Below are 12202 nucleotides of genomic sequence, written 5' to 3'. Positions count from 1 at the left end.
CTTCCCCAGCATCACGCTGTGCCGGCAATTGGTCCTGTGAAGAGATGGGCTCCCGGGTAAAAAACAGTTCTTGGCTGTTGAGGAGAATGGATCTTCTGCTTGCCTGCCTCACATCCTCCTCCTCCTCTTTCTCATCAACAATGTCTCCACGTTGTTGCTCGAGGTCACCCGGGGCTCCTGGGAGGTATCCACAGAGCGTTTTGGGATAGTGGTGGGGTCGCTGCTGAGAATCACATGCCGCTCCTCATAAAAGCGGCATGTCTGTGGGGCAGAACCAGAATGACTCTTTACCTCTCTTGTCTTCTGGTACGCTTGCCGAAGCTCCTTTATTTTCACGCAGCATTACTGCGTGTCCCTGGTGTAGCCCTTTTCCCCTACGGCCCGCACAATCTTGGCAAACATGTCAGTGTTTATTCTGCTGGATTGGAGCTCTGCCTGCACAAACTCTTCTCCCAGGGCTGCAGGGTTGGAGCACCCATGGAAAAAAATTAGTGGTTGCCAGTCTTGGTCATCAGTGGGCCAACAGGTTTAGCAAGTGCAAGAGATTTCCTTTGGGTGCCTGTGGGTGCCAACATTTTGCAGTGATGCAGAAGCAGCTTCTTCAAAACAAGGTAGGATTGTCGGGGGGAAGGATTGGTGACACTACTTTCACTGCAGAAAGGTTATTGTGATTCTGGGGAAAATGCCTCAGTATTCAGATTGTTTGCTAGAGACCAGTCATACCCCCTCCTCCTCTCCCATGAGCTCAGGACTGGCATAAGCTGAGGGTTGAATTCCCCAGAACCCAAGAGCGAGGGGTGAGTGTGTTTTTTACATTCCTTGGTAACCACTTCCTTCCACTTAGCTGATAAACGAATGTTTGTACAGCGATTTGTCGTCCAAGTGACTATAGATAAAACCTGGATCCTATTTCAGTTGTGCTGCCCACTTAGGGAACTGAACCCGCCCCATTTTAAGCGGCTTTATTCCTACTCCCCCTTACGCTGCCCCCTTGGCTCTAACACGGTTAGCGGGCAATGGCCCTGGGTCGGGGGAGAGAGGATTGAACTAGCCCCGACAGGTGTTTGTCGCTGGAGGGCGGAGCCACGCGTGGGAGACGCAGGGGGTCGATGGCTGCGGAGGACGGGGGAGGCTGTTGCGCTCCGCGGGGGACACAGAGCGAAGGGAAACCCGCGGCCGGCTGGGCCGGGCACGTCATTTACACTCACCCTGATGCGCACAAGCCCAACAGCCGCTCCGAGCCCGGGGGCTGAGGGACTGGACGCTCCAAAGCCGGCGCAGGTTAGATCCGCCGCCCACGGAGCCCACGAACTGCTGCCCGCGCTCCGTGTAATGGGCCCACGGCCGCGCGTGGGCTCGGGCAGGGCCTCCCACGGTGCAGGCTGGGCGCTGACCCCGGGGCCGAACCAGTGACCCCGGCCAAGCGCAGCCCCCGGGGTCAGGCACCTGCTGCCCGGACAGCACGTGGGTGCCCAGCAATGACACCAGCCCCGCCCCCGCCCGGCTGAGACTCCGCCCCTTTCCCGCATGGCCACGCCCCCTTAGCCCTGAGTGTGGCCAGCTCTGGGGTTGCCACAGACGTGCCGCAGCCTTCGCCCCGCGAGTGCTCCCCGACCCCCGCTGCCGCTGCCATGGTCTCGGCTCCGCGCTGCCCGCCCGGCGCCCGGGGGCTCCTGGCGCTGCTGCTGCTGCTGCTGCTGCCCCTGCCCGGGGCTCGCGGTGAGTGGGGCGGGACTCGCCTCCCCCCTGGCTCGCTGGTTTCGGAGCCTTCCCCGCCGCGGGCAGCGCTTCAGCTGCCGGTTTTGTCCCGCTTCAGGCTGGTCCCGCCCCTAGAAACCGTGCCTGGCCGCGGGAGCGGAACCGGCTCATGGCCGGCTGGGATCGGTACAGCGGGATGGTCCGTAACGTGCACAGTCTGCCTGGGGGCTTGCACGGCGGTGCCCGCTCCTGCTGGGGTGTGACAGTGACACTCTTGTACCAAACCCTCCAGCAAACCAGCTTCAAAGCGGCGATGGGAACAATCCAGCCACATTGTCCCCAAGGAAACGAGTTACAGGGATTGCCCAGTTCGTAGAGTCTGTATCTTTTCTAGCTGACTTGCTTCCCCCCTGCTTCTGTCTGTCTCTATGGCTAGGCCAGTGTGGTTCTCCTCCAAGGCTCAGTTTTGCTGAGGTAACCGGGAAAAAGTGGAGTCGCTATCTTGTTGGATACACTCTGAGCTACTCCTGTCGCCCAGGATACACTTTGGACCCTCGAAAGTCTCCTGTAGTTATATGTGATGCAGATTCAACATGGTCATTCGACCCTGAGTTTTGTGTAGGTAAGTGTCTTTGTTGCTTTTGTGTCTCAATTGATTTACAAGCCATCTTTTCCCCAAAACAAGGGAGTCCCAATTCTGTAACCTGTTCACTGTTAACCACTGGCTTCCATGAACACTTTCTAAATCACCTTTAGTTGGTTCTTTCTTAAATTAATAGCTGGGTTTTTTAATAACATGTTTGTTTAAAATTCCCAACACTTGTGTCTTGGCACTTGGCAGGTCACTTTAAGAGTAGCTGACATACCAGCTTCCAGTCAATTCTGTTTTCTGAGTCGACTGCTCTCAGGCTTGGAGGAGGGATAGATTTACCACCTTTCTTCACCCTTTTTATGCATCAGCATGTTATAGACCCTAGACAGCAATGTCAGAATAATGCATTTCTTGTCACAGGGCCAGATTAACCTTTCGTGGGCCTGGTACCAAGCATATTTGTGGGCCCCCATGGGGGCAATGGAGCATGGTGGGGGGGTTGGTCCCTGAAGCCAGGGGCCAGCCAAGGGCATGGGAGGGGTGACCCCACTCTGCCCAGCCCAGTGTGAGGGCACTATTTACAAAGCAGCCATTGCCAGATGCATAAAGGCCCCTCCCAGCCCTGTGCTGCCAGCATGCTCCTTCCCCTCCGGGTGGTCCCATACTGCATTACAGCCCCTCCCTGCCCAACACTGGAACCCCCCCCCCCTCCCGATTCTCTATGGATAGAGCCCCCTGTACCCGCTATGCCACAAATGCACAGCGCCCTGCACACCACCACCCCTACCCAGTGCCCTCTGCCCACACAGATCTTCCCTGTCCCCTCACAGCCGAGCACCCCCATCAGGCCCACCAGAGACCCATTCCCCCATACCCTGCCTCCTAGCCACACTCACTGGCCCTCTGGGAGCTGACTGTCTGCCGGACTGAGCTGGCCCCACAGCCAGGCTGGTCCCAGGATGGGGAATCGCTCCATCCCCTCAGGAGTGGCGCGATCAGCCAGGCCAGGGCCTGCCCCAGCCAGGCTCCCTCAAAACACACTTGCCTGGAGGGGCCCAGCCAAGCTCCCCCAACTGTCCCCTCCACCCCCGCAACTGGCCGAGACTACCCAGACTTCTGTACCAGTTCCAGGGGGTTCAGCTCCAGGGAGACAGGTGGGGCCCCACAGATGGTGGGAAGTAGAGACTGCCCAGAGCCAGAGGTGCACTGGAGTCTGGCCAGGGGGAAAGAGAATGGGGTGGAGCCAGGGGGCAGAGAGGATCCCTTGGCCTGAGGAGCAAGTGATGGGCAGCAGGGAGCCAGTGGGCTGGTGGGGTCTCAGGGCACAGTGCAAGCAGAGCAGGCCGGGATCCCTTCTGAGCATGGGGCTGACTTCATGATGCCACTGGCGCCATTGTAAACCCGGCACTGCTTATCTCCCAGAGACCACACTGTCCATATGATGTTCCTATGACTATTGGGAGGCATTCAGTGATGTTGCTGGATTTTGGTATTTTACCTATGCTAGTCAGCTTTAAATGGAGGTATAAAACAAAGGACATTTTAAACCTTAACCTGCTTTAATTTCCCCAATGATCTTGGTTCTTACCATGTGACAGCTTGTCCAGTGTTCTATGCAAATACTCAAATACAGCTACAACTACAACTCGCTGCAGTTAAATTCATCATGTTCATTGGATTTCCCATTCCTGGCTTAGGGAACATCACAAATTCTGCAACCAAGTGAAAAACCTTGGTGTACTATCTCTTTTGAAAAATTGAAGTTACTCTATTCCCTAATGCCTATGTGAGGAGAAACTATTTATTTATTATTGGTTATTATCTTAGAAAACTAATGAATATAGATTTTAGCCATATTAAAATCACTTTACTAAAAGTATTGTGAAACAATGTATTACAAACTTGGTAAAATACTAATTCATAATAATAAAACTCCCGGATTCCAGCCCCACTCAGGTTTGGCCCAGCTGCCAAGATGACAACAGCCTGGATAGGTGGAGGCAGATTAGGGGTTTGTGGGGCCCTGGGCCAGAGCAAGTGGGGGCCCCATGCCACCCCTTCTACCTGCAGTCCCCCATCTTCCTCCCCAGGTGCTCCAGCCGGGGAGTGGGGTTGGGGCACGGAAGCTTGCCCTGCCCACCGGCACTCCTGCAAGACCCTGCACCCTGACCCTGCTCCCCAGCAGAAGTGCTGGGCAGGTGCATGGAGTGGGTCGGGGTGCACGTGCACCTATTTTTCTGGGGTGCCCCAATTGGCCAGGGTCACTGGGCCAGGGCCCCGTTGGGTCAGTGGCTAATGTGCCATTGTGGATAGGCCAAAACTGAGTGGCACTGCAACCCCATGAGCCAGGTCACATCTCCACTCTCCCAAATTTGGTCCAGTCGAGGGGCAGGGCCCAAACCGTAGTGATGTTACAATCCTGGAGGCTGCAACGACTGAAGCAGAGAGACCAACTCAGCTAGCCCCTTGGCACAGGAACTGCAGGAACCACCACTGTGGGTAGGGTGACCAGATCACCCAAGACAAATATCGGGACGCGGGGGGGCAAAAAAAAAACCTTCCTCCGCAAGCGCTGGAGGGAGGCCCGGGAGACTCAGGGGAAGCACGGGGCCGGGGTGAGTAACAGTCCGGCCTGGCCCCGAGCAGGCAGGACTAAGTTGGGTGGTTGGGAGAGGAGGGGGGCGACCCGTGGGGCCAGGCGGCGGCTGTTCTCACCCCCGGCCAGCGGGACTCGGGAGCAGCCGCGGCTGCAGCTCCCACTGCCGCGGGGGCAGGAAGCGGCCATGGCGCTCCGCGGCTGCAGCTCTGGCGCCCCCGAACCCCCCGAGCCGGGGCCTGCTGCGGGGACCCAGCAGCGCGCACGCTGGGCCCAGCCCCTGGTCAGTCGCGTCTGGGCTGCTGCCCAGCTGGTGCTATCCCGCGGCGGCCCCGGAGTGGGGGCAGCAGGCCCCAGCCCCCCCGTCCCAACAGACCTCCTGGCACCTCTTCACTATAGTATCTGTGTAATCCTGCTGTTCGCTAAGTAAAAGGCATGATATTGACTTCAAGAAGTCTTGACCCTTCCCAAACCTGACTACCCACTTAAAATCTGAGGCTCTTTGGGAGTGAATCACAATTAATTTGCCTCTACTTCGATCTCTTGGATGATTTCTGGGCTTGGTCTGTCAATCATGTCCAGTTTCTAGAATCAGCTGCTGATACTAGAAATGTCCTAGCTTAGTTTTCTGCTGGTGGAATAACACTACCTCTAGAGATGGTGGGGAAGAGGTTCTGGCTCCTTGAGGCAAATGTTGGGGAGGGGCACGCTCTGTTAAGGTCATCTTCTAGAGCTGGTATTTTATGGAGCATCCTCCTTGAGCAATGGACGTACTGGGTTGGGTCAAGCCTAAAGGCAGAAAAACCTTCAGAATCTTGAAGGGGAAATCTGCTTCAAATGTGTTAGTGCAATGTTAAGTACCCTTCCAAATGGCTAAATAGCTTTCTGGGGGGATCTGAGACAATTTTCTTAGTGAAACCCTCTTCAGTTCACCTCAATGCGAACTTTAATTTTCATGTTGACATTCTTTGCTTCAGCAATATCTTGTCGTCCACCTCCTGATATCACCCATGGATCCAATAATGCTCTGATTGGAGATGATTTTTCCTTTGGCTTAAAAGTAACTTACAAATGTGACCAGGGCTTCTCTCTTATTGGAGAGGCCTCCATTCATTGTACAACGAAAGATAATGTCAATGGAGAGTGGAGTGGACCTGCCCCTGAATGCAAAGGTTAGTAGCATATGTTTTCATCCTCCTCTTAATTTATTATCTCCTCCCAGGAACAACTATATTTTGATTGCTAAGCAAACCCATAAACCTTAGAAAAGTCCATATTTATTTCCTATAAATACATAGTTTGAAAACTAGCTACTGTTGGAAACCCAATCTCTAAAGAAGGAATGTCACTTCATAAATGATTTCTGGAAACCATTTTGCCTCTTGTACATCCTGTGGTTGTCTTGTCTCCCCTCAGTGTTCCAAGACTGCAGTTAATTCTCATGTCAAACAGTTTAAGAGTTTCTCTCTACCTAAAGAGAACTATGGTTCTGCTTTTATGCCAGTACCCTACTATTTGAGTGCTGAAGGGGAAGACATACAAGCAGGATTGTTCGGCAACCCTCTTTTTCAGAACTCTCTGGGAGGGCTCCTTGGCAGTGAAGGCTCATGCCTTTTTTGGTGGGGTGGGGGCAGTGTGAGAAATAAAGATCACTATGCAATCCTTATGTTGTGACTGCAGTGCAGTGCTCACACACACACTGCATTTAGCTAACAATGCCTTTATATACTTGGTGTCCAAGCAGCTCCACCATCTTGGCCTTATTCTTGATGGGTTGCCCATTTTAACTGGGATTGAGGCATGGTTTGGTGGGTTGCTAACTTCACTACAGAATATAAAGCTCCCAAAATCAGGAATGTGAATGTAAGCTCACTTTAATGGTTTGATGAATAGTCCATGACTGGAGATGCTGCAGTGTAACTGATATTAAATGTCTGAGTGATTGTCTACACAGATTGCACTTGTGGAGTGCATGAGCCCCATGTGTGTAAGACAGGATCTTTTGAATAGCAGTGTCCACTGGGGCAGTGTCTGTTCCCTGGATGCCCTCTCACTATGTAGGTGTAGGTATAAAGGTCAGAGCACCTCAGCTGTTGTAAATTGGGTGGAGACCCAGGGCTTTGTCCCTGCTGACTGGAGTATCTCCAGGCAGCACTGTAGCCGCCTTTCACCATATATTTCCCAGCACAGACAGGTTGCCCAGGGACACCTGCTTGCTTTCTCTTCAGAGGGTTTTTAACAGGTATAATTGCTACTGTTATACGTACCTCACAGTTGTTCCTATGCAGGTCAACTTTATTTTTAAGTTAAAAAGCATTACAGGGAGAACATGCATGTTAATAAGCTTCCCAGATTTAACCCAACCACGTCTCTGGATTCTGGCAGGCATAGTCCTTCATCTCCCACCCAAGGGGGATTCCTTCTGGTTCTTAGTTCCTCACAGCTCTAGCTCAGAACAAGCACCTAATCCTTCCAACCCTTTCAAAAGGATTGGGGCCCTCCATGGACAAGGGGTCCTGTCCATTTGCTGGATCAGGAAGAAAGCCCTGAGGCTGTCAAAAAAAAACCAAACAAGCTATTTATCCAAAAACGCTTTCTTTGTCGGTCCCTGGAGACTCCAGTATGAACTGGTATATACACCTCTCTGGGGGCTGGCTTCAAAGGCTGATAACCGAGGAAGTACACTAGCATCCCCCTCCCTCTAGAGAAGGTACGTGCAATGCCACTACACATTCACAATTGCGTTTAAATACAATGGACCCGAAAGGTATTAACCCTAATTCAATAAGATGAAACTTTATTGAATTAAGTTAATCTTAATTCTATACGGTTTGTTCAGGATATTGTCAGCCTGTCACCTGTCTCCAGGTTTCTGGTTTCCCAACTCAGCTCTCCTGGTATCATTCCTTTAGGTATGTGGTGCCCTCTGGATGTGACATCAGGGAGTTTGTGAAACAGCCTGACTCCAAAAAGTGGGAATAACCTGCCAGTTGTCCCAACATCGTTGAAAATCCAGTGCAGGAAGAAACTTTTTTTTTTTTTTTTTTTTTTTTTTTTAAGGAAAAATTCTAGGAAGAGGTTAAGCTTTAGTCTGCTGTTCCTGTGTGGCAGGGTTTTCAGTGTGAGTTGCCTGGGAAATAGGTCAGCTGCCATAAGTGCACTAGCTTTGGTTGTTCCTTGTCCCAGACTTAACATGAACCCCTGTCTGCTTGGATTCTGTGCCCTGCCCTAGAAGAGGCTGCATTTCAGTGGGGAAGGAGCTCCTGTAAAGTGCAAATCCGTGTAGTATCTAGAAAAGCCCCCTGGGATCCTTCAAGATGAAAGTCACTATAGGAGTGTAAGACACTGTTAAGGAGCAAGTTCTGCTCTTCATTCCACCAGTGAAAAGCCCAGGTGACTTCATTGATTTCCGTGCACTTGTCCCTTGCTGCAGAGGAGTCCGACTGCAATAAAGGGAAGAGGTTTTTACCACAAGTGTGCACAGGAACAAACTGCATGCTAACGATCCCAAAAAACACCTGTGCTCTGTTGCCCCAACTGGTGACACCTCCACGAAATGCCAGTCAATAAAATACTGGATGGGATTTCTGTGTTTAACTCAAATGCTTTTCTTTAGGTCTTGGTTTTGTAGAATGGTGGGGCTGGAATCGAATGCCTCATTGTAGGTGTTGATTGGATCGCTTGATACTCGCTCTGAGCTGAACCCTGAAAGGTGCTGAACACCTGCTATTCCAATTCACTTCATGGTTGGCTCCATACTCAGTCATGGACCCTCTTTCTCTATTGAGAGAGAGATTCACGGGGTATCTGGTTTTACAGGTTGTTTATAAACCAGAACTACAGTGAAATACACTCAAGACCCTTTACCCGCAGTTTCTGTTCTCTTCCATTTCGAGCAATAACCAGCATTCACAGTGCATCTGCTCCTCTCAGTGAACTGCCTTCTCTTCTGCATTTTCTTTTCAGTTGGGTGTCTGAAGCCAGAGGTGCCAAATGGAAACCTGCTCAATGCATTGGATGAAAAAATGTGGTACAGTGTGAATGAAACCATTCCTTTCAAATGCTCTCCTGGGTACCAGCTTTCAAGCCATTCCCACCTGCCTGAAACAGACATATTTAGTATTACTTGTTTACAGGACGGCAGGTGGACAGCATTACCAAAGTGTGTAAGTATCACTGTCCAGTTGGGTTTCTTGATGCACCCTGCCCAATTTGGAATATAAAGAATAGTAATAACCATGCTTTGATTGAATGAAGCAAAGGGTTAACTTCATGAGGTCTTTGCAATCAGATAGGAACACATGCCATTGATACACCATATGGTGAAAAACCATGTTTATCTGAAAACAAAACATATCATCCCTCACTACATCTTCTCCTATTTTTTTTAAAGCAATCTTCCTTTTATAGCAGCTGCTCCATGCAAAAAGTAAAATTTGGTGGGTAAAAATCACAATAGGAGGAAAACTTCCCTATTACAAACAGTCAGATTTTTCTAGGCAATTCAAGTGTGTTACTGCTGTAATTAGTGAGATTTCAGTGTGCTCAGCTCTATGTAAAAGGAAGGCTGGTTCTTGCCCAATGTGTTTATAATCTATGTGCCAGAACTTTGTTGCTCAAAGCCTCATCACTGTTGCTTAGTACTGTCAGTTTCTGTAGAATTGACTAGGATGTGAGGGTGCACAGCATGCTCAGGCCCTGAGGCAGATACATGTAACACACTGGACGATGGTTCAGACTCAAAGGAGCAAGCCTACTTGAGAGGGTAAGTCCTTCTCTTCTGCAGCATAACCATGTTCCCTCTTTGATTTACAGAACAAGCAAAGCACTTCTGATGTGTGTGAGATGGTTCCTGAGAACAGAGAGTTCACAGAGTGTGGTATGCCTGCGGAGAAACTGAGAACTCTGCTGGAAGTGCAGAAACTATATCTGGAGATTGAGAAACTGAAGCAGGAGCTAAAGTCACAATGAATTGCTGAGACCTGTGATCCATATTGTGATAAACTGTCTCCCCTTTGGATGCAGTTTATATAATTTCACTACAGAAAAGATAATTTTTACTGATGTTATAGAACTTGCTAATATAGCTAATAACTCAGAATAGGCAGTAAATCAGGGATCAGATTTCCTTCCTGGGTGCTGTTTTTAGGATTTTTTTTTTTTTGTTCTTTCCCCTTGAATTTCACAAATTTTGAGTTTCCACTTGATGATAAACTAGGGATTTCAGGTCCTTGTACAGGTTTTAGGGGTTATAGTGAAGGATTGAGTTGAGATTTGGTTTTACTTGAGTAAATTAACCAAGTAGCATGGAAGCAAATTATCAGTTGATACGAGCTTTAGATCCTGTGCAAAAGGAAACTCAAGACTAACTTCAGCTTTGTAGACATCCCACAATTGCTGCTTACATTTAACTTTAATGCACCAAAACATACACATTCGAAGTGGTGAATGGGTATTTAAATGCCCGATTTCCATACACCTTAAGAGCAGTGACGTTAATCAATTCCTTCACCACTCTAAAAATGCCACACGTACATTAGGAGTAGATGAGAAGCAACCATCTGAGGCATTTCCCCAATAAACAATAGGGGTGTTCTCTAACCTACACCTTTGTGATCAAATAATTATTTCTGCCCTACAGGGCTACAATAAAATGCAATTGTAATAACGGCTGATTGTCTTTGTTTTTATAACTTTGTCCCTTTGGCTGTAAGGCAGGGAGATGCCCAGCGTGTTTAAAGAATCGTTTCACTGAGAGTGAAGAACTAATTCCGCCTCCTCCTCCAGCCCAGTGATTAGTCTGAGTGAGCCCATGGAGTCTGATCCTTCCCCTCGCACCTAGAGTGGTCTGGGTTGAATTGAACTGGCAAGGTGGTGGAAGGGAAACTTGTCCGGTGGAAGAAGGGGGACGTGCCAGTTTTTAGCATTTTTACCACTGTTGATGGACCCAGAGGGATCACGGATTCAGCTACATTCCTGGGGTAACAGCACGAATTAATTTGGCCAGTAGGATAAGGAGGAAAGATGGCTGGTAAATGCTTCTGTCTCAAAAATCATTGCTGCAGTGGAGGCTTTGCTCAGGAAGGAATAGCATAGCGCTGCTCTGAGAATAACGTCACTTGTGACTGTCCCTATGCCAGAAATGTAACAGTGCTGCAGTCTCCTCCAGTGAGAACCCTTAGCTGTATAAAGCCAGGAGCAGCGAATGGAAAAACAACAGCAGCAGAGAAATAACCTGCAGACTCAGCCTTTGCAGGTGGGGGAATCTGTCTCCTCGGACCTGTGAGCACTACTGAGCTCAGAGCAGGGCAGGGGTGACTTGCTGTTGGGAGAGCTAGTGGTGTCAGGGAGCAGGAAGCAATTTAAATCCATCCCGGGGATCCTTAAGAGCTCAGCCCAGAAGTTGCACTGACTCAGCACATCCGAGTTCCGTCTCTGGCTGCTTAGCTCTGTTTGGGAGTTTTCTGGCTGCTTGTTTCACCTGTCCTCTGCAGCATCCCATTGCAACACACGTGCACACCCAGGCAGTCTCTTTGAGGTGAATTTGACCCACAGCCTCTGACTTCTCATCACGGCTGCTTTCCTGTGCTATCCTGGGTGAAGAGAGAGAAGATCACATTGCCTATGTGCCCATTTACCACTAGAGGCCACTCTCTAACAATCATTTTGTGCACTACCTACCCCACTGTTCTGGGTCCAATCCTGTCACCCTTACTCAGATTGAGTAATGCTTCACTCCACTCCACTATGGTCAAAGGAACAAAACCAAGCTCTCCCTGGGAAGGGGGAGACTAAAGGCAGCTATCAAAACTGTTGAAGTGGTTCAGGGCCAGTGATAACTCTCACCAAATAAATGTTCTGGTTGGTAGTAGATTTGTAATTGATGTCAGTCTGTGCCTCCTTTAGAGGTCTCTGGGTTTTCCATCTCACGGGGTGAGTAATAACATGGCCTTTTTGTTCCCTTGTGTGTGTGTGTGTGTGTGTGTGTATATATACACAAAGTAATTCACATGCTATAGGTGAGCCTGTGAATTGTATCTGCATATGCTGAGCAATGCAAAATTGGAGTGGGGGGGCTCCTCATCACCCACCACCTTAAAATTCTGCGTGTCTCCCACCAAGCAGGAATTTTGCCACTGACATTAATGGGAGCAGGATTGAAATGATTAGTTACTAAGTACCACAACTCTCATAGCCATCAATGGAAAATGCAGCTGCTAATCACCTCTCAGCATCTGCCCCTTCATGGGCATTTATTTGTTTAGGAATTAATATAAGAACACTGTTCGTTGCTCCGGTGCAAGAACAGTCTTTGG

At 49.7% G+C, this 12202-nt stretch overlaps 3 protein-coding genes across 3 annotated transcripts in view; all 3 read left to right on the top strand.

The window, feature by feature from the left end:
- LOC101943449 (complement receptor type 1-like) overlaps positions 1 to 12202 on the top strand; it is a 431031-nt gene that overhangs the window by 137718 nt on the left and 281111 nt on the right. The window lies entirely within an intron of this gene.
- LOC112060902 (complement receptor type 2-like) overlaps positions 1 to 12202 on the top strand; it is a 111499-nt gene that overhangs the window by 46861 nt on the left and 52436 nt on the right. The gene's annotated exons all lie outside the window — the stretch shown is intronic.
- On the top strand, positions 1546 to 10554 carry LOC135983349 (C4b-binding protein alpha chain-like). Its single transcript, XM_065594585.1, has 5 exons — positions 1546 to 1719; positions 2135 to 2320; positions 5864 to 6058; positions 8853 to 9052; positions 9702 to 10554. Exons 1-5 carry the CDS (start codon positions 1632 to 1634, stop codon positions 9855 to 9857), a joined length of 825 nt encoding a protein of 274 aa, XP_065450657.1. The 5' UTR covers positions 1546 to 1631; the 3' UTR covers positions 9858 to 10554.

Source organism: Chrysemys picta, chromosome 4 (assembly GCF_011386835.1).
Source record: "Chrysemys picta bellii isolate R12L10 chromosome 4, ASM1138683v2, whole genome shotgun sequence".
Lineage (NCBI taxonomy): Eukaryota > Metazoa > Chordata > Testudines > Emydidae > Chrysemys > Chrysemys picta.
The sequence above is the reverse complement of the archived record's forward strand: the minus strand, read 5'-3'. Positions and strand labels throughout refer to the sequence as shown.

Coding starts and splice junctions, on each gene's coding strand:
- LOC135983349 (XM_065594585.1), top strand. CDS start 1,632: ATGGTCTCGGCTCCGCGCTGCCCGCCCGGCGCCCGGGGGCTCCTGGCG. Junction 2,321..5,863: donor CGACCCTGAGTTTTGTGTAG/GTAAGTGTCTTT, acceptor TCTTTGCTTCAG/CAATATCTTGTCGTCCACCT. Junction 6,059..8,852: donor ACCTGCCCCTGAATGCAAAG/GTTAGTAGCATA, acceptor TTTTCTTTTCAG/TTGGGTGTCTGAAGCCAGAG.